The sequence below is a fragment of the Panthera onca genome, chromosome A2, assembly GCF_046562875.1.
Source record: "Panthera onca isolate mPanOnc1 chromosome A2, mPanOnc1 haplotype 2, whole genome shotgun sequence".
Taxonomy (NCBI): domain Eukaryota; kingdom Metazoa; phylum Chordata; class Mammalia; order Carnivora; family Felidae; genus Panthera; species Panthera onca.
In genome coordinates, this window is record NC_138340.1 from 66,036,057 (window position 1) to 66,058,519 (window position 22,463).

The 22,463-nt window shown below is 50.2% G+C and overlaps 1 protein-coding gene across 7 annotated transcripts in view; it reads right to left on the reverse strand.

Moving 5' to 3' along the window:
• The window catches only part of COBL (cordon-bleu WH2 repeat protein), a 270,241-nt gene that overhangs the window by 102,811 nt on the left and 144,967 nt on the right, over positions 1-22,463 (reverse strand). For all 7 annotated transcript variants that reach the window (XM_060632143.3, XM_060632144.3, XM_060632145.3 and 4 more), the window contains one exon: positions 8,709-8,891. In XM_060632143.3, the coding sequence (XP_060488126.3) occupies positions 8,709-8,891 (183 nt within the window). The remainder of the gene's footprint in view (positions 1-8,708; positions 8,892-22,463) is intronic.

The following is a 22,463-nucleotide window of genomic DNA, read 5'->3' on the forward strand; positions in this document are numbered from 1 at the left end:
CATTTTGTGGGGGAGGGGTGCTTGGTGCGTCTCTGGTTTGAATAGTAAGACGTCTGAATTTCATAAAGAAACGTTCACAACAGGCTCAGAGACAGGGGCGTCTGGGTGTGGTCTTGGTTTCACCCTCAGGTCATGATCTCACAGTTTGTGAGTTCAAGCCTCAGGTTGGGCTCAGCGCTGACAGCGTAGAGCCTACTTGATATTCTGTCTCTCTCCCTCTCTCTCTGCCCCTCCCCTGTTCATGCTCTCTCTCTCCCTCCCTCAAGACAAATAAATTTTACAAAATTTTTAAAAAATATTAAAAAAAAAAAAAGAAAAAAAAAACAGGCTCAGGGGCACACACACAGAAGAAGCCAGAAAGAAAGGCCTGCCATGGGGGGAGCCTTCCAGGGCAAAGTCCCTTCCCGTCTGCGCAAGGAGAGGGCTCAGCTGGTGGGAGGAGGGAGGAAGGGAGGGAAGGAGGGGCTTCCTTCAGGGTAACCTGGAGGGCTAAGGGGCCACGGGGATGCCCTGAATGGCCCGGGGTGGGGTGGGGGGGGGGGATGCTCTTAGTTACTAGCCTGCAGGCCTACACAGAGGAGGGACAGGCAGTGCAGCATGGGAAAGAAGTGGGGCACTCCTGTGGTATTCTAGAACATTCCAGTGTGGAGGGCAGTCAACAGTGGGAGGTGGAAAGCCTCCAGCCACACCAGAGAGAAAGCCTGGTAGCTACTCGCGGTTTGTAACGGGATGTATATCCAAACCCTGGGACGGGTCCCCAGGCCACAGGACTCCCCAGCTCAATGTGCACACGCCTTCCTCTCCAAAGTCTGTTTGCCTCTTACCAAGTCACAGAGGGAACGCGGCCCCCTCAAAGTGCGTTCATCTCATCCGCCCTGCCTCTGCAGGTGGGGGGACGGGGCCTGGTCTTCCCAAGAAGGGCCACACACGGTGCAGGACGTGCGGCCGGTGAGAGCCCTTGCCTACGAGGTCTCTGACCTGCAGCGAGGCCTGGACCGGCTCGGTTTCCTCAACTCAACTGACGAAGGGCCATCGTGACGAGCAAGTTGGCCAGGATGGCCGTGAGGGGTGAGTCCACAATTTATGTGGCGGCGTGACTGTCTCTGCACACGGTTCCTGCACCCCCACCGTACGGTCACTCCTAGCTCTGGGATCCGGCAGAAGGCTGCCCTGGTGGGGGGCTCACCAACCGTCTTTTCCCGTAGTGATGAGCAAACTCTGCAGGCTTATGGCCAAGTTGTCACCCTTTCAAAAGTAGGCTCTGCGAGCAGGGCATTCGTTAGTTCTTCGCATACATATTGCAACCAGTGTCTTTCACTTCGAGGGGACCCATCTTTCCATGCCTTGTAAGTGAATCACGGAAATACAAAGTGAATGAACATAAACGCTTGCTGATACAGCGGCACGGCATCAGACGCCGGAGACACGGCAGGGAGCAGAGACACTAAGTCCCCTGCCTCGGGGCTTACGGGTTAGATGCTGGAAGAAACACAGATGAGAATGGGAAATGGGGCAGACTGTGACCGGCGGGTGGAGGGGTGAGGGAGGCCTGGCCGGCGAAGCAGCCTCCAAGCAGGGTACGGGTGAGGGGAGAATGTGATGGGGCCCCGCGGCGAGGACAAGTCGTGGACTCCTCTGGGAGGGGCGGTGAGGGCACAGGGGAGGCGCTGAGCCCAGAGCTGGAGGCTGCGGGCGGAGGTAAGAACTCGGGTCATGCCCCAGGGTGATGATGCAAAGGGGAGACGGGCCCCCACTTGTGTTTGGACCAGTGTTGCTCTAGCAGTGGTGTAGAGGGGCAGGAGGGCAGGAGCGGACGCAGGGACCCAAGAAGAGGCCACTACTGCAATGTGGGTCGTCCCAGGCGGGTGGGAGCCCCTGGACCAGGGTGCTAAGATGGGTATGGGAGAGGTGGCTGCCTTCGGGATCAGGGCTCTTGGACAGGGGGTGTGGCACGTGAGGGACAGACGTGGGTCTATAGACCTTCCCCCTCATCTTATACGGGGGATCAGTCCAGGTGGGGCCCCTCCCCTCCTGGGTCCCTGGCACACAGGGCGTATCGAAGGGACCACTCTTCTCTGCTCTGAATCCTTTCTGGCCAGCACAGCGCTCCAGGAGGCCAAGGCTGAGCCATCGCTCATGTGAGCACCACCCACGTGCTGGAGGTCATCAAAGGTCTTTGATCAGTATGAAGAATAATTTTTTTAAATGTGTATCTAGTTTGAGAGAGAGAGAGAGAGAGAGAGAGAGCATGGGCACACAGGCATATGTGCAGGGGAGGGGCAGAGAGACAGAGGGAGGGAGAGAATCCTAAGCAGTCTCCACGCTGTCAGGACAGAGCCCAACATGGGGCTTGATCTCACGAACTGTAACATCATGACAGGAGCTGAGATCAAGAGTCCGACACTCAACCGACTGAGCCACCCAGGTGCCCCACGAAGAATAATTTTTTAAAAGTCTCCAGGCATCATCCCCTTTGCCAGAAACAAGGTAACAACCAGCAAGAGGCAGGTGACAGGGAACTCGGAGGAGTCCCCACTCCAGGGGGACAGTGGAAATGGCCCTGCGGGAACAGGGTTTCCATTTACCTCAACACCCTTGCGGACGTTCGATTTAATAAGCAGCAACCGTGAGTCCTAACAGCAGAGAGGAAAATACGCTTGGAGCCCACCCTGGTCCGTGACCCTGCTCGGCAGGGATGCCCCCCCAACAAGGGTTCCTGAGGCCACATCGCTGGGGCCTTCTCTCTGCTACGGACCGGGAAGCAGAGTGAGGTCAGGAACATTCCGGAATGATCCGACGCACCACCACAGAAACGGACTGTGAGTTTGGTGATGGTCAGATGCACACTTCAGTTCTGGATGAAGTATGTCGTTGGGGGTGCGGTCAGCAAAGGGTTACAAACGTCCTGTAACATTCTAGGTACCTGATTCTCATACGGAATCTCAAGTAGGGAATCTCAATTCCCCTGATTTCTAACCTGTGCAGATTGCCCGAATTATTCACACAGTACAAAACGCTGCACTGAGATATCCAAGGAATGAGGGTCAATTCATACTCTTAAGTGCAGGGTGTGGACGTATTTATTGAACTCGTAAGCCATTTTTCATGGAAAAATCTTTTTTGTGTTATACTAATAACTGATTGTAACACCAGCTTCCTCATTTCTCATTAAATTTTTTTTTTTTTTTTTTTTTTTAATGAGAGGGAAACACAGAATCTGAAGCAGGCTCCAGGCTCCGAGCTGTCAGCACAGAGCCCGACGTGGGGCCCGAACTCGTGAACTGCGAGATCGTGACCTGAGCCGAGGTCAGCCGCTCAGCCGACTGAGCCACCCAGGCGCCCCTCCCGATCTCTCATTTTAACGGCCGTCCCCACCAGTGGTTTTAGTCCCAATGCAACAAACTTGAGATGGTGTAGACGTGTGGCTGTCATACTGGAATTGTCTGGTGTTGAACGCTTTCCACGATGAATGCCATGATTCAAGTGTTACAGGACAAAAGAGAGCCCGGATAACTAAAATACTTTTTGAATTCCTTGTCCTTACGATAAAAAAGGATTCAGAGTTGTCTTCGGCATAAAAGCGGGCATAGAAGAACCATGTGCCGACTGAAAAAATTAGGGAAGAGCCGTTTCTTCTGAATTTGTGGAAAAGGAGAACTCAAATGAGACCACACAGCATTTTCTAGAAAACTCCCACAAGTTGTTTTTAATCAACTGACAGACAAAAGCGAAATACGCCTGTCCGTGACCCGCAGAGCGTTCTAAGAGGCAGATACCGGCAGGCGTGATTTACGGGATTCTTTCCATCTTGAATGGGTAAACTGAGTCACGTAAGCACAGATCACGGGACAGTATTCTATTCTTGTTCTTCTCAAAGAGGGGCTCCAAAGACTTAAAAGGATGAGCAACGGCCCCCCAATAAACTCTGAAAATGTGGACCTGTGAACGAGGTGTATTCACAGTTTGTGCCTGACGCGGGGGCAAAGCCAGCACGAGGGTGTGGTCTTGTTTTACGTCGCCTTTGGTGTTTACGGCAACACAGAGTTTGATTTTTTTTTAAGTTGATTTATTTATTTTGAGAGAGACAGAGCACGAGCAGGGGAGGGGCAGAGAGACAGACAGACAGAGGGAGAGAGAGAATGAGAACCCCGAGCAGGCTCCACACTGTCAGCACGGAGCCCGATGTGGGGCTCGAACCCACAAACCCGTGAGATCATGACCTGAGCCCAAACCACGAGTCGGACACTTAACCAACTGAACCACACAGGCGCCCCCCCTGCCCCTGCCCCCAAGAGTTTGAGTTTTAAGTTTAATCTGCCACTTGGTTAACGCAGGAGCCTGGCCAGGGCACAGAGCCACCGTTCCCACTGGCCGGTCCTCCCTGCCTCCGGCTCTTCCATTCCCGATGCCTGGCTCTCACAAGGGCTCTTGTGCTGTCTGCACACCTAGGGGGATGGCGAGGTAGTTGCTGCGGGACTCACCAAAGCCACAGGACCAGGGCGGACAGAGCTGGGATGTTAACCCCAGGAGGCAGCTGCACGGCCCGTGGTCTGGCCTCTACATCATGTACCCGGGAAGGCTGCCTTGGCTGTTCCCATTTTGCAGAGGAGGAAACTGAGGACCAGAGAGTGAGTGGAGGGGGTGCCCACGCAGGCACTTGTGTCCGCGGCCCCACGCGTCATCTCAGATCTGTGCTGATCCACAGCCCAGAGGGGGGCACATGTGTGCAAGAGACAAGAGACCACCCTCCTTGGGGATAGATACTAAGACCTGGCATACAAAGGGGGCTCTGACCCCCAGGTAGGCGCAGCAAGCAAGAACTCTGCCCTTGATCGGGGCCAAGGACAAGGCGTGAGGTCGTCTCAGCACACAGCAGAGTGGAGTGATGACCCTGGGGAATCTCAAAGGTGAAATGGGAAGAAAAATCCCACCTGGGACAGGCAATCCCTCTGTCCCTCACACGAACACACCCTGGGTCCCGGCAAGAAGAAGCAAGAACTATTTATTTAACATCCAACGTTAGGCCTCAGCTAACACTATGGCAAACTGTGCCCAGACGTTATTGCAGAGCACAGATCCATTCATCTCCAGGGAAACTCTTCTGCGGGAAGAACTCTCCAGACCCGTTCAAGATATTTACACCGAGCGGGCGGATCGGGGCAGCGGAGTTTCTGCGGCGCGGTGGTTCTCAAAGTGGGGTTTGCCTGGGAACTTGCTGGGACACAAATTCCCAGGCCCTGCCCCAGACCTACTGAATCAGAAACCCTCAGGGTGGAGCCAAGCAAAATGTGTTCTAACAAGCCCTTTGGGGGTGATTCTGATGCTCGCTTAAGTTCGAAAACTACTGACTCAGCGTATGGTGCCCTCACATATATATCATTCCTGTCTGAATGTTCCACTTAATTAGAACTACATTCGAGGTACCGGGAAGAGGGATGAAAGTCTGGCACAGAGATTCGGTCTCCTCTGGAAAGATAACACGTCTCTCGACCCGTCTTGCCAATTTCTCTGCTAACAGGCTTGCTCAAGGACACCATTAATTTCTTTCACTGGCTCAACCTACCCACTCCGGGAAGGTCTCTCCGGAAAGTATTTTAGAAATAACAAATACTGGCGATCGCGTCGTGAGTCTAAAAACAGGTAACGAACGCTGATACAAAGACAGCATTTGGGGGAAAATGCGTCCCCTGAACCGACACTTGTCTGACATGATTCCCCTTCTACGACCTGAATAAGGGAACCCTGAATTTTTCGGACCAGATGATAATAAGAGAAAAAGATAAAATATTTTCTTCTAAAATAAGAAAATTTAGGCATTCTCCTTTCCCCACACTAGTCATGTCCTTGAAAATAAGCCTTTCCTTTCCATTCAGGACATCGGTGTTAGGAACAGCTGCACACAACTAAGGTTTTTCCAAACAAACATCTTATCTTTATCTGGAAGGAAGTTGGTGAAAAAGGAACTGACGTTCTTACCCGACAACGATGACAATACACTTTTGGGTTCCTTTCCCAGAAATTAGTAAATAACAAAATACCTTTCATTTAAAAAGGAAAAATATGGTCCCAGCAAATGCTTAAATCTAATCCATATGCCACTCATATGCTTAAAAAAGGAGAGCATTTCTGTGAGCCAGTTTCTGCGCTCATTCTGTGCCAAATGAAACAGATTTTAGTAAGAAGCTTTTACTGCCTCAGAGGGAACTCTGTTCATTTTTCAGGGTATAGAGAACTATTTATTTTTCACTCAGAATTCCCGATTCTCTATTTACGATACATTTTTCCACTCGGGCAGACTTTATCCACTCTGGAGAAGCATGTTAAAATCTGAGAACACCTCTTCTCCGGACGGAAGGAACTTTTAAGATGCTGATCGGGTTCAGCATCAACCTTCGAGAACACCAGGAAACGCAATTCTCATTGCAAACAGCCCTCAAGTAATAATGATGCTGGAACTTGCGGTTTTCGGTGCTAACATCCCTCCCAATCAGAAGCAAACTGATGTCCCCAGAGGGAGGGGGCTGAAAAGTACTAAATGCTAGAAGTATGGTCTGTGGGTTATGAAAAAGTTCAGATCCTAAACCCCAGAAAAGGTTTACATTTCACTACACAAGCACAGGAAGAAACTTTGGGTTCAATTTGCACATTTAGTCCCGCAAGTGTACGACCAAATGGGGTGCATTTGTACCTAACGCTCTTGGTAACAAAAGATAGCTAAAACATCCCGGAGAACTCAGAAGAACTTAGGAGCATTAGAAAATGCTAGGGGCGCCTGGATGACTCCGTCAGTTAAGTGTCCGACCTCTGCTCAGGTCACGATCTCGTGGTTCGTGGGTTCAAGCCCCGCGTCGGGCTCTGTGCTGACAGCTCGGAGCCTGGAGCCTACGTCGGATCCGGTGTCTCCCTCCCTCTCTGCTCCTCACCCGCTCACTCTCTGTCTCTCTTGCTCTCTCAAAATAAACATTAAGAAGAAAAAAAGAAAATGCTTAAGAAACACAAAAATCAAAATATTTTCTTCTAAAATGTGTTGTGTCAGGGTTTTCCAACAGATTGATAAGGCACAGATGGAAAGGTCTGTTGATGGGAGCGTCGACAGACGCTGGGGGTGGTCTCTGAGACCTGGGGGTAAAGTTCACACCTGTGAGGATGGAGGATGATTTATTAAGATTTATGAAGACTGATGGACAGACAACTAGGCAAGAAGGAATCTGAGAAGACTACTGCTCCAGAGAGCCACTTAGGCAACTTCTAACCATGACCCCAGGCCGAGCCTCCCATCTGGGAGGTACAGACTTAGTTTCTAGTTTATTTTAAGGAAAAGCCATCTTATGAATACGCAAAAAAAAAAAAAAAAAAAAAAGGGGTTCAAACCCAGAGTAGCAGCAGTGTGAAATTTTCCGCCTCCACGAAGCACGGACAGGCCGGGGACGCTAAGGCAGAAGGAAAGAGTCAGGAAATGAAGCCCCTGTGAGAGAATTAACATGTGTTCTATAAAGTTCCTGTTTGCAGCGTGGTGTCCCCGTCCCCCAGGGAGCTGGGGTGCCAGCCACTGGGAACCTTCCCCGTTTGGTGAGCACTAATGCATCCTTACTGTGGCCCGGCATCTTGGAATACATGTGGAGCAGGCCCAGCTGTGGGCGCGGCCGGTCAGCCTTGGAGAACACAGCTTCTAGAAGATTCCAAAGTCTGGTCCCATCCAGGCCACACCGTGTGCTGTCCCTGCTTCCCCCCACCTGAATGAGGACGGATGCATTTAGAGGATGAAACCTGTGCATCAGTTTCACCGTGCATCATCCCAAGCCTCGAGAACAGGGGCTGCTTGGTCAAGGAGCGTCCCGGCCCCTGAGAACGGAGGGCCTGGGATTTCCAATCGCGCTTCAGGCCGCAGCAGACTCGCGGGAGGACAGAAGGCCAGTGCAGACCCCAGCTGCTGAGGACAAAGACTCTTTCTGGTCCACACGTAGTGACAACCCCTTGCGAAGGCGTGACGTTGCTCTGATGATAAACTTAGCACCCGTGGCTTCCTACATACGCGGTCTCCGCAAACGTCCCATCACGTGGAAAGTGACTTAGTGTGAAAGGCCCTCCCTTCTTTCCTGTGCATCTGAATTATTTGGGGCATCTATATTTTACGAACTATCATCCCTGTCCTGTACAAACTCCAGATTTCTTTCAGTGCTCCGAACCACGCTATTTTCTCATTTAGCGATCGTGACGACGCCCAAACTTTTAATGCTGCAGACACAATAAATGCTAATAACAAGCACAGGCCTTGAACGCCTGAGAGCACAGGAGGTGTCCTACCTTCCACACGTGAAGGAGCGTGGCATCTCATCTTTACTTCTACTTTTTTAAAATGTTTATTTGAGAGAGGGAGAGAGAGTAAGCATGAGCAGGGGAGGGACAGAGAGAGAGGGAGAAAGAGACTCTCAAGCAGGTTCCCCACTCAGCTCAGAGCCCGACGTGGGGCTCGATCTCACACACTGTGAGATCATGACCTGAGCCGAAATCAAGAGTCAGACACCCAACCGACTAAGTCACCCAGGCGCCCCTCGCTTTTACTTCTAAATAAAGCTTAAAGATTCGACCGAAACACTCTCCCCGCTAAAGCCACAAATTTGCAGAAGGTAGGGCACACAGGGAGCTTCCAGAGAAGTCGCCGGTCCTTTTAGCGGATCCACCACTCCCCGGAGCCGCCCTCCGCCTACCTTTTCCGAGGCCTTGTCCTGCACTGGTGGCCCCAGGCCGGGCAGCGTCGGGGGCGGAGGGGCCCGACGCTTCTTCATGTCCGACTTCACAGACACCCCTGAGATGTTGCCAAGCGACAGGGATGGACCCAACGTCATGGAACGCGGATTCACCGCCGGGGAGTTGGGTGTGGTCAGGCAGCCCTGCGGGGAAGGGGACAAAGAGAAACTCTCATCGGTGCGAGGTCACTTCTCAGTGTAGGAGTGCTCCGACCTGAAAACCAAGTGCCACTCCGCCCATCCGAGCCTGTAGGACACGTCCACTGCTGGGCTTGAATGGCCTGAGCAAAACCCTCACTTTCAGTCGGAAGCCCGTATTTTCCCTGCGGTGGGAGACACTCCATTGACACATTCCTGCTGCAAAGGTTTCTTTTCTTTTTTTCTTTTGGATGTTTATTTAGTTCTGAGAGAGAGAAAGAGAGAGAGACAGCACGAGCAGGGGAGGGGCAGAGAGAGGGAGACACAGAATCCGAAGCAGGCTCCAGGCCCTGAGCTGTCAGCACAGAGCCCGACGCAGGGCTCGAACCCACAAACTGCGAGATCATGACCTGAACCGAAGTCGGACGCTCAAGCGACTGAGCCACCCAGGCGCCCCACAAAGGTTTGTTTTCTTAATCACAAAGGAAACGACAGACCTCTGAAACCCCCTAAGAACCCTTACCAGCTAGACTCGTTTAACACTCCTTACCAGACCGCAGTGTGAATCAGCCTCCTTTGAAACGGAACCCGTCATCGGAACGAGCTTGTAGGTGCTGAACAGAGGAAGGCACAGGCCAGAAGTACATTTCTCCCAGAGGAATCTGTCTGTAGCTCTGACCGCACTGAGCCCCCTCTCCGGCCCTCCGGTGGGTCACGTCTGCTCACATGACCTCTCTCGCAGCCAGTTCCAGGGCCCTTGGAAGGGGAGGCTGGGACAGGGGAAGGCTCGCTTTGGCCCCCCATGAATCTGTCAGGGATGCCACAATCTTTCCCCTTCCTGATGCTCAGCTGGGGCCGTAAGGTCTCCTTAAAGGGTAGCTGCCGATTAGGTGCGTGCAAGCGCCCTGATCTCACAACGGCACCCCTACTCTGTGCGTCCCTCACTCTATAAAAGCTGTGGCATAAGGTCTGGATTTTGCAGAGAGTAACTATGCAGCAGCTGTGGATTGGCCTCCACCTGATCTCCCACCAGGAAGGTCCCCTGAATAAAACTGTAGAGGAGGGCCTGGGGGACTCAGTCAGTTAAGTGTCCGACTCTTGATTTCGGCTCAGCTCATGATCTCACGGGTCGTGAGTTCGAGCCCCACCTGGGACTCTGTGCTGACAGTGCAGAACCTGTTTGGGATTCTCTCTCTCCCCCCGCCTCTCTCTGCCCCTCCCGTGCACGCATGCTCTCTCTCTCAAAAGAGATGAATAAACTTTTTTTGAAAAGTTAAATATTAAAGACAAAACACAAACCTCTGCGTAAGCTGTATGGAGTCACCTGCTTTGTTTCCCGGTGTCAAAGCACCTTCTCCATTTGGGGGTCACTTTACTGTCCCCCTCCCCCACTTTCTAACAGGGTCTCTGCCATCGTGAGAAGTATGTCACCGGCTGCCAAGAAGGGGCTTAGGTTTCTTCGAACCCTTCACAGGTCACCACCAAAAGGCCGTGTGAGATAAATGGCGTGCCACGGAGGCTGTGACCAGGGAACACAGTGCTCCGTGGCAGAGATCTACACCGAAAATAAATGCAAGCCACAATGCTACTTAGGAGCTTTCACAAAGCAGCCCCACCTGCTAGGTGTATATGGGGGGGCTGGCAGGCTAAAGGGCACAGACTTGTTTTTTTTTTAATGCTTATTTATCTTTTGGGGGGCAGGGAACAGAAAGAGGGAGACACAGAATCGGAAGCAGGCTCCAGGCACTGAGCTGTCAGCACAGAGCCCGAAGTGGGGCTCGAACCCACAGATCATGAGATCATGACCTGAGCCGGAGTCGGACGCTTCATCAACTGAGTCACCCACGTGCCCCGACACATAGGTGTTTTAAATCTTTACCCCTCCTAGGGTCTGCTTAACCCGATCACGTAAGCGTTAGTGCAGGCAGAGGCTTAGAGAACCAACACTCTGATTTCAAATGCATAACAAGATAGAAGCCAGGCTCTCCCCTGGCACCTCTCCCCGCTCCCCCGGCCAACACTCCCCTCCAGAACCGGTGCCCGGGGTGTACTGCACACCAGGGGCTGCGCAGCGGGGAGGTCAACCCACACGCCATCCGGGTTCGAGTCCTGCCTCTGCCGCGTGAGCTTGGACGTGCCTCTGGAGTCGTCTCTGCCTCCGTTTACCTCCTGTAAAACTGGGTACCGGTAGTTTTGTTCTACTTATTTACTTATTTACTTATTGTCGCTCCTGTTACAATGTGAGACCCATGGGGGCAGCGATTGTTGCCCGTTTCCCCAGGTCCTGACAGCTCCTTGGTGTGCGGAAGGCGCCGGAGCCAGTGTTTGTGGGAACGAATGAATGGATGGCTGAGAGCCTCTGGACAACTCTGCTCTCAGGTTTTATAAAAGGAGCTGGTGGGGGACGACTGGGTGGCTCCGTTGGTTGAGGGTCCGACTCTTGATTTCAGCTCGGGTCGTGATCCTAGGGTCCTGGGATGGAGCCCCGTGTCGGGCTGGGTGCTGAGCCTGGAGACTCTCTCTCTCTCTTCCTCTCTGCCCTCTTCCCTGTTTGCACACACTCTCCCTCTCTAAAAACATAAAGAATAAATAAAAGGAGCTTGTGGGGGAGCTTTTATCTGAATGACAGGATCTGTGTATTTAAAGTAAGTATTTAGCAGGGCGCCTGGCTGGCTAGTCAGTAGAACATACGACTCTTGATCTCAGGGTCGTGAGTTCAAGCCCCACGTTGGGCGGAGAGCTTACTTAAAACAGAGTAAGTAAAATAAATATGTAAAGGAAACCCACTGGGCAAAAGCCCAGTATTATCCACACTCAGACTCAAATCCTATTCTGTTCTGCCAAGTTTACTGTCATTCCCTTCCCTGAGAAAATTTTTGAGACTCAGATTTTCTTGTCCATAAACTTTTTTTTTTTTTAATTTTTAAAAAGTATTTATTTTTGAGACAGCAAGCACCAGCGAGGGAGGGCCAAGAGAAAGGGAGGCAGAGGATCCGAAGCGGGCTCCACGCGGACAGCAGTGAGCCTGATGTGGGGCTCCCACGAACTGCAAGATCATGACCTGAGCCAAAGTCAGCCGCTCGACCAACCGAGCCACCCAGGCGCCCCTCTTGTCCATGGCTGGCTCTCTCTGATACCCCCAGGGCAAGGGAAGTGCAAGCATGTGGCCTGGAGGTTTGTTAAAGCTTGTGAAGAACTATCTACCAGCTATCTACCCGTGGTGACCTCTGAAGCACGCGTGGCCCCGTCTGGCATCCCACAAGCGTGACATTCGGGACCAGGCGTTTCACAATGCTGCTGCTATAACCGCTTCTGTTCACTCCACCCTGTCTAGACTCAGGACTTCTAATTCCTCCTGTCCTCAGCCTTCGCCACAACTATGTGTGCCTGACTGATCACTCAACACGGCTGTGAATTCACCTCTGACCTTTAGATGCATTTTTTTTGGAAGCTCTGTGCAGAATACGCCCCGAAAAGTACTTTCCAGGTCACCCGTTGCATGTGGATTTCAGGTTTTAATCCCATAATCCTATTGCCCCTTTAGCACTCCGACATCTCGGGGAGGAACCCAACACAGTTCTCCCCACACACAGCCCAACGCACACACACACAGGCAGGAATGCTCTCGTCTTCTCATCTTTAAAAGAGGGAAATTCTGGGGCACCTAGATGGCTCAGTCGGTTAAGTGCCCAACTCTTGGTTTCAGCTCAGGTCATGATCTCACTGATGGTGCCTGGGATTCTCTCTCCCTCTCTCTCTGGCCCTTGCACCTTGTTCTCTCTCTCTCAAAATAAATAAATAAACGTAAAATTTTATTTTACATTCCATGGACTTCAAATTGCTGTTAAGATCTAGCATATTCCTGTCACATTACAGTTGGTTTCCTTCTCCTCCAGTGACCATTTTTGGTAAGTGTGACCTCGTGAGAGCCAAGTAAGATGGCCTTAGCAGAAACCCAGAAGCCCATGGGGCTCCTGGGTGGCTTCATCAGTTAAGTGCCCAACTTCAGCTCAGGTCACGACCTCAGTGTTCGTGGGTTCGAGCCCCGTGTCAGGCTCTGTGCTGACAGCTCGCAGCCTGGAGCCTGCTTCGGATTCTGTGTCTCCTTCTCTCTCTGCCCCTCCCCCACTCACACTCTGTCTCTGTCTCTCAAAAATAAACACATGTAAAAAAAAAAATTAAAAAAAAAAAAGCCAGAAGCCCAGGGCACACCCCATCCCAGGCCCCTGCAAGTTGGGGTCTCTGTTATCCTGGACAACAACATGCTTCTCATGATCCATTATCTGTCTCTGGAACACCTCTGGATTTTGACACCACAGGTTTATTTAGTTCCAGTCTGCCCTGTATGGGCCACACAGATCTCTCCCAACACCCCACTGTTCACACTCACAGGCAGGCCAATCTCAGGGTCCATGAGACCTGGGTCTATCGGCACCGCCCAAGAACTCTGCTATTCAGTAGCATTGCTCAACCTTCAACCCATGGGCAGCCAAAATGTTTCGAATATTTTGGCTGCCCAGAGGATATCTGTGGTTTTTCAGATTTTTTTTTTTCCTTTTTTATCTTTTGACTCCCTTTACCCACTTCTCCACCCTCCTCCCTGGTTGCCTCCCCTGGCAATCAAGCGTTTTTTTGGTGTGTGTTTCTTTTGTTGTTTTTTTGTTTTGTTTTTGGTTCTGCATATAAGAGAGACCATGCAGTACTTGCCTTTCTCTCTCTGACTTATTTCACTTTGCACAACGCCCTCGAGGTCCATGCCACGACCACGAGGTCGTGGGTGGCAAGATTTCATTCTTTTTTTTTAAGGCGGAACAACATTCCGCTGTGCTTATACAGGTATAAATATAAATACATTAGGAACAGTTTCTTTACATGTTCATCTGCAGATCTATGGGTTATTAGGCTGTTTCTGTGTCTTCACTAATGTAAGTGACATCATCGCAATGAACACAGGGGTGCATATATCTTTTTGCTCTAGTGTTTTCATTTTCGTCGGATAAATGCCCAGAAGGAGAATTGCTAGATCGCCCGGCAGTTCTGTTTTTTAACCTTGTGAGGAACCTCCATACCGTTTTCCACAGTGGCTGTACCAGTTTCCGCTCCCACCAACGGTGCACGAGGGTTCCCTATTCCCCATACCGAAACTTGTTATTTCTGGTCTTTTTAGTAATAGCCACTCTGACTGGTGTGAGGTGATATCTTATTGTGGTTTTGATTTGCATTGCCCTGATGATGAGTGATGCCGAGCATCTTTTCATGTACCTGTTGACCATCTGGATGTCTTTTTTTTTTTAATGTTTCACTTATTTTTGAGACAGAGAGAGAGAACAAGTGAGGGGCAGAGAGAGAGGGAGACAGAGGATCTGAGGCGGACTCAGTGCTGGTAGCAGAGAGCCTCATGTGGGACTCAAACTCAAGAACTGTGAGATCATGACCTGAGCCAAAGGCAGATACTTAACTGAGCCGTGCAGGCACCCCTCTTTGTCTTCTTTGAAAACAAAAATGGCTATTCAGATCTTCTGTCCACTATATAATTGGATTGTTTGGTTTTTTATTATTGAGCTGTATGAGTTCTTTATATATTTTGGGTATTAGCCCCTTACCAGGTAGATGATTTGCAAGTATTTTCTGCCATTCAGCAGACTGTCCTTTCACTTTGTCGATAGCTTCGTTCACTGAGCAGAAGCTTCTCTAGTATGATGTCTTTCCACTTACTTATTTTTGCTTTTGTCAGGTTCAAAAATTCATCACCAAGACCGACGTCAAAGAGCTTCCTTCCTGGTTATGTTTTCTTCTAGAAGTTTTATGGTTTCAGGTCTTAAGTTCAAGTCTCTAATCCATTGTGAGTTAATCTGTGTGTACGTGTAAGAGAGTGGCCCAGTTTTCCCAACACCGTTTACCTAAGACATTATCCTTTTCCCATTGTATATTCTTGGCTCCTCTGTAAATTAATTGACCATACGTGCATAGGTTTCTTTCTGGGCTCTTTATTCTGTGTCATTGTCTATGCATCTGTTTTTATGCTAATATTATACTGTATTCATTACCATAGCTTTGTAATACGGTTTGAAATCAAATACCAAGATATCTCCAGCTTTGCTTTTCTTTCTCAAGATTCCTTTGGCTGTTCAGGTGTTGTTGTTTTTTTTTTTTTCTTTTTGTGGTTCTCTACATATTTTATGATTATTTGTTCTATTTCTTTGAGAAATGTGATTGGAATCTTGACAGACATTGCTTTGGCTAGTATGGACACTTTAACAATATTGATTCTTGCAATCCATGAGCATGAGATATTTGTCTTCCTCAATTTGTTTTATTAAGGTCTTATAATTTTCAACATGTAGATCTCTCACCTCCTTGGTTAAATTTATTTGTAGCTATTTTGTTCCTTTTGGTGCAATTGTAAATGGGATTATGTTCTTAATTTCTCTTCCCAACAGTTTTTTTATTAGTGTATACAAATGCCACAGATTTCTGTATATTGATTTTGTATGTTGCAACCTTACTGAATTTATTTACTAGTTTCAACAGTTTTTTTTTTTTTTTTATGGTGTCTTCAGGGTTTTCTCTATATAATATCATGTCATCTGCAAATAGTGACAGTTTTACTTCTTCCTTCCCAATTTGGATGCTTTTTCTTTCTCTTTCTTGCCAACTGCTGTGACTTCTAGTCCCTTGTTGAATAAACGTGCAGAGGAGGGCATCCTTGTCTTTTTCTGATCTTAGAGGAAAGCCTTTCAGGTTTTCACCATTGAGTATGATGAACACAGATACAAAAGTCCTCAACAAAACAGGAGCCGACTGAAATTAACAATACGGTAACAGGATCATACACCACGATCAAGTGCGATTTATTCCAGGGACGCAAGAATGTTTCAACACCCACAAATCAGTCCATGTGATACACCACAACAAAACGAAGGATAAAGGTCATAGGATCATCCTCGTAGACGCAGAAAAGGCATCTGACAAAGCCAATGTCCATTTCTGATAAAAACTCTCAACAAAGTGACTATGGAGGGAATGTACCTCAACATAATAATAGCGATATGTGACAAGTCCACAGGTATTTGTATTTGAACTCTTAGCTTCTTTCTTTCCTCACTTCTGGATTTGGACACAGAATATCGAAAACAATCCACAGAATAATTTGGGAGGAAAACAAGGTCGGACATCGTTTAAAACGCTAACTCACTGGGGCGCCTGGGAGGCTCAGTCAGTTGAGTGTCTGACTTCAGCTCAGGTCATGATGTCGCGGTTCGTGTGATCGAGCCCCGCTGTCCGTGCGGACAGCTCAGAGCCTGGAGCCTGTTTCAGATTCCTTGCTTCCTTCTCTCTCTGCCCCTCCCCTGCTCATACTCTGTCAATCTCTCAAAAAAAAAAATTAAAAAAATTTAAAAAAAAATAAATAAATACAATGCTGACTCATCAATATTAAGTAAAATGGAAAACCAGGATAATCTGTACAGGTCAGAGTTCATACAGCCTGGCCCATGTCTTATTACAATTTAGGGGCTCTTCTGCTACAAAGTGGCAAAGTTCCATGAGGGACAGACCACAGCTTTCTTGCAAGAGGGATCTGGTTTCCTGTTCTGGTCCAAATGGGTCAATAACATCTTTTTTTAAAAATCAAGCCCCCCCCCCTTTTTTTGGTAGGGGAATGAGTCTGGCCCTTCTCTAATGGTGGGCACCCCAATCCATATTTTGTCTTGCTTTTCAGGACTTTTTCTCCCAGGAGTTCAGCCCGATAAATCATGAAGGAAAAAGCCATGGATAATGGAGAGAAAAAGGGACGAAGTGAACCCAGCCTTCACACCAAGACCTCATGGGGCCTCACGCTGTGGGCTGTAGGCTCCACCTGACAGGCTGCTGTCCACTGGAAAAGTCAGGTCAGAGACAACGCTGAACTCTGTGTATCCCCAACACCTCTGATATTCACTTAGGTCATTTATTACATTCAGAGCACAGTGATAACTTGATCCTGTCTCACACACACATCTGGGAGGAGACAGATACAAAGAGAGACAGAAGCTGCCAATTTCAGGATCCGTGTCTCTGCTCAAAATGAGACCAACACTGTGACAGTTGATTTTGCCACAGATATTTATTTACTTACTTATTTAGAGCACATGAGCAGGGGAACGGGGCAGAGGGCGAGCGAGAGAGTCCCAATCAGGCTCCACACTCAGCACAGAGCCTGACGCTGGGCCCAGTCTCAGGCCCATGAGATTGTGACCTGAGCTGAAATCAAGAATCCTGGCGGAGATGCATTCCCCCTCCACCCCCCACCACGGCCTCACCCGCTCCAGTCCCAGAGAAGCCTCGAGTTTCTAGGTGGCTGGGGGATGGCTCTGACTTGGCCTCCAGAACCAGCTGTGCCCCTAACCCAGCAGGATGGGCACAGGCTCTGGGTCGGGCCAGCACCACACAGCAGAGGGCACTGCTGGCTGTCGCAGCCCGAGCGCTCCAGGGAATCCTGATGAAGGCTCCGGGAGGGCTGGATTTCCCTAGAAGAACCGTGGGGCTCACACACTCAGTGACAATTGGGCAGAGATCAGTACTTTGCAAGAAACCGAGAAGCACCGCTCTTTCGGGAAGCCCAGACTGCCGTGGCAAGTTTTCCTCTGTTCCACGTCCTCGTGTACACGTGCACGAGGCACCTTTACAGACACACCTGGGCACGCCATCCACATGGACAGGAAGGGACGCACTAAACTCTGGCAAGAACATGTTTCTGCGTCGAGAGAGACGAACGGGCCAATCCGAAACTGACGTCGTTCAGACTGCACCTTGTGAGACCCATTGGGTCCGCACCGTCTCCCCAAAGCCGGAGCACATCCTTTGACGTGACTGTTTAGGGATTCAGATACATTGTTGTTTAGAGATGAAGGAGAGGATTTTGGTGGCGGTGGCTGTGGTTAAAACAGCTGCGGGCAAGCCTATCTCCTAGCTTGGATCGGACGCTTTTAGGACGGCACGATCTTGGAGTTTTAACGTGGAGGAGAGCTGAAGCCCAAGGAGACAGCGGAGGTACTCACGCCGGCCCAGCTGCCGGCGGATGGGATGAACTCGGATCCAGGAGGCCGGCTGCCTCTCCTGTCCTTACGCTATGCTGCCCCCTCTTGAAAGGTGTCAATAGAACTTTTTTCTTCTGCCTGCTTGCTCAAAGAACCAAGCGGGCCAGAAGATGCAGTCAGACCTGTTCTCCCACCTTTTTTCCTCCCAATACTGGTTTTGGCGGAGTCCAGGGCAGGACCGTCCATCCGTCCATCCGTCCGTTACAAGCCTGATGGGGCAGACAGACAGCCTCGGGGTACCTGGGTGGTGGAGCTCCTGCTGTTTTCTGCTGAGAAAGGAGAGAATATTCTCATTCCCTTTGGTGGCAGGCCAGCACTGTCCTGGGCAAGGGGTGGGGCAGAGTTCCCTTCCCGAGAAGGTATTCTCTATCTGCTTTCTCTTATCCTTATGGCACAGCCTTCCTGACAGGCCATTAGCTACATCCCTCAGCCAGAGGGTGTGCTGGTTCCTGGGACCCTGGAGCTCTAGAGTCAATCCAGAGTAAATGCACACCAAGAGGTATATAAAGCATGCCAGCTTCGTGGGAACTGATCCCCGTGAAGGGCAGGGACGTATGAATCCAGTTTCTGGTACATGAAATGCTGGGAAATGACCATTCTCTTGGCTGAGTTCCTCCACGCGGATGCCGGAGGGATGGCGTTTCTTTACTGGGAAAGCTGCAGAAGCTTCTTGGTCGGGATCCATTATTTCAGCTGGCAAAACGCTAAATCATGTAAGCTCTTCGACGGTTATAAACACGAGAACAATTTGGGGTCATTTCTCTACTAGCAGGATCTCTTCTTCAAATGAGCAAACCAGGAGTGCCTGGGTGGCTCAGTCAGTTAAGCACCTAGCTCCTGATTCGGCTCAGGTCGTGATCTCGAGGTTTGTGAGATCGAGCCCCGCATCAGGCTCTGTGCTGACAGCGTGGAGTCTGCTTGAGATGTTCTCCCTCTCTCTCTGTCCCTCCCCTATTCACACTATCTTCTCTCTCTCTCTCAAAATAAATAAATAAACATTAAAAAAATATAAGTTAAGAAAATAAGCAAACCAAGAGGATCCAACTGGTAGTATTTGATTTTCTGTTAACAACACTGTGCAGACACAGGCTGAGCTGTGATCCTCTACGGCTTTTGCTGTGGGACAGTCCTGAGATCGAGACCTGTTAGCAGACGTGTGAATACAGGGAACGTGTTGACTAGTCATCATAGGCAAGTTTAACGATGACAGCGGTAGGAAGCCAGAACTTTCTGAGAAGCCTGTGAATGAAAAGGAAGCAAGTTCCTCTGTAGATCCAAGATATAGACCATGTCTTGGCCACACTCAGGAAGACTGTGACCCTGGTGGCCCATGGGGTCTTGGGAGACAAACTCCAAGCCCAGCGGGCCCTGAGTGAGAGAGCAGACACAACCCAGGTGCAAAGGCTTGCTGGGATTTGGACGAGCAAAGCCAAAAAGCAAGTCGCACCGTATAGTGTGGTTAGGGCGTGGGGCCAGGGGCCTGGCTGCAGGTGGGGCTCACAGGGAGGACTCCAGCCAACAAATGTGGGGGAAAGACCTAAGTCCACATGACGTGTACATGTGAGATGCGTGCTATGGTCCCATGTGAGATTTCAACTCTGGCAAACGCAAGTTCAATGTGGGGGGAAAATGTTCTTGTTCAAGTACATCATCAAACCCTAATCACGAAGAAAGCCAAGGTTTTCCCTTTCAGACGTGCATGCAAATCTCTTGTCACCTGCACGGTGGCATGTTCTGAATGCTGGATTGGAGGATGAGCTTACGATAGCTCATCAGCAGTGAGATCTCAGGTGGGGTGCACTTTCGATAACCGCAGTCTCGCAAACCAAAGGAGGCCTCTCATACCGAGGGGCTCATGAGCACTTGATTAATACCACAGGCTGCATGAGGAAAGGAAATGAGAACCCTGGCTGTCTATCTCTAGTGACACAGAAGCAAAAGTAAGGTGACAACAAATCTCTCTGCATGAGATCTGATGGTTTCTGGGACGTCATCAAATCCGGGAGGCTCCTCTGTTAATGCCAAGTGACTGAGTCACGCTCAGCGGAGGAAATCAAGCTAATGAGATTCTCTATGGGTGAATCAATCTTCAAGCAAAGTGGGAGGACTGTCTGAAGAGGCGGGGAGCACTCACTGTGGTCCCACCGTGGCCCTCCGGGGTTGCGCTGGCCAAAGCACTGTTCGAAACGATTTGCCCTCACCTGCGCATTCCTCATCACCGTGGTCTTTGTGTACCACGTTGCAGATGAGAGTGGCCCCAGAATTCGATATCCAGAACAGGACTACGATCCGGGTGGTCTAGGAAAAACGCCACACTGCAAAGAACACAGGACAACTGCATTCCGAGGGCGGTCCTGGACAGAGAAGTATGGTCTTGCTTCCTGGAAGGGAATCGGAGCTGAACACCTGTTGCGGGCAGAGTTCCGGAACAAGGACTGACCTGGTGAAGGAGGCAATCTAGATGCCAGGTGGCCCTGCTAAGAGCAAACATGTGGAGACGTTCAGCGGCCACATCTTCACTCACCCGTTAGATCCTTGTAACAACTGTCAGAGGTAGGTAACCATAGGACTCCCATCTCACAGGTCAAAAACGGGGGCCACCGAGCGAGACCTCCCACCAGCACAGCTGGTTCTCAAACCTGGCCCCACACCGGAACCCCCATGCCCCGGGAGCTTTGAAAGGCCACACAAACACAAGTTCAATTTTGGGGGAAACTGACCAGCTTCAGCAGAGACCCTGGGAGGGGACAAGGCATCCATTGTTTTCCTTTGTTTAAAAGACTGTGCCAAAATATACAACCTCGAATTTACCATTTTAACCATTTCAAAGTTACCGTTCGGCTGCATTAAGTGTATTTACAATGCTGTCCAGCCATCACCATGGCGCATATCGTTCTGGAAACCTTCAGCACCCCAAAAGGAAACACTGTATCCATTACGTGGCCACTTGTCCTGCGCTTCTCCCCGCAGCCCCCGTGAACCAACCACAGCTATGCTTTCTGACTGGTGGACTTATCTGTGCTGGTTACTTCATACAATTGAAATCAGACATTAGGTGGTTTCTGGCTTCTTTCACTTAGCATGACAGATTTCAAGGTTCGTCCACAATACAGCATGCATTGGTTGCATTCTTGCTATAGCTAAATAATATTCCTTTGTCTGGACGGTGCACATTTTGGGTACCCATTCATCTGTGGGTGGACATCTGGGCTGTGTTTGCCTTTTGTGAATAGAGCCGCTCTGAACGTGTGGGTCCAGGTTCTTGCTTGAAAAGCTGTTGTCAGGTCTTGTGGGCGCCCAGGCGTGGAACCCTGTGTCCCCCCGTAAGATTCTACGTTAAACTTACAGAGGAGCCGCTGACCTGTCTCCCACAGCAGGTGCACCACTTTGCTTTCCCGCCAGTAAGAATGAGGTCTCCAATTTTTCCACATCCTTGCCAATGCTTGCTATTTTCTTCTTCTCCCCCTCCCCCTCCTTCTTCTCCTTCTTCTTCTTCTTCTTTTTTAAGTTATAGCCACCGTAGTGGGTGTGAACTGGTATCTCACTGTGGTTTGGATTTGCAGTCCCCCAGTTCATCGTGATGTCAAGCATCCTTTCATGTGCTTGCTGCCCACGAGGCATCTCCTTGTGATGGTTAAGATTTAAGAACGACGGGTCAAGAACTGAGGTTAAGAATCACCGTTCCAGAATCTCCGCCCCCAGCCATCACACCACACTGCCCGGCTTACTGGTGCTTTGCTGTTCCTTCTCTCTGCGGGGACAGACTCACAGCATCAGCCACTGGCATTTTGGGGAGGCCCCCGACCTCCACGGTGGCTGGTATTTGCGTGCGTGACTAACCTTCACAAGCAGCGTCTGTCCAAGACCCGCAACCCAACCCTTGGAGGTGCCCTCGGACAGCACATCACAAGGCGAATGGCGATGTTTTTCCAGGGCACACCTTCTACGCCTTTTGTATGCTTTCAGTAAATCACTCATAAACTCTGGTACTTTACCACTAACAAATTACCAGTGGCCCCACCCCTGACCCGTCTCTCAGAGGCCCTGATGCCCCAAAGGATGCTCAGCTGGTCCAATGCATGTCTTCAAGGCAACAGGGAGGGGACCTCTGGGCACACACATCCTAAGGTCGCCTGCAAAGCCCTGGGCAGGTTACTCGAGATTCTCCTTTGTCACCCTGTGCTTCTGGGGTGCAGCTCTCCTGACGTCTTTCGTGAAGATGTTAACTTTTGTTCAGATAAAAAGAGGGTCAGGAGGAAGGTGGCTGATGGGAGCTGCACATCCCAGAGCCTGGGGATGGCCAGCCTGGGGGCCCGGGGAAGCCAGGGAGTCAGAGGACAGACCCAGAGAGCAGAGGCAGATTTTTCCATCTGGAGGCACGTGACACAGGGACGTCACAGAAGGTCAGCGGTGTTCTACTCAGTCTCTGCTCTGACGGGAACAAGCCGGGAGGAAAATGGAACCACCAGGACCGTTAAGGAGGATGGCTGCAAGCCATCAG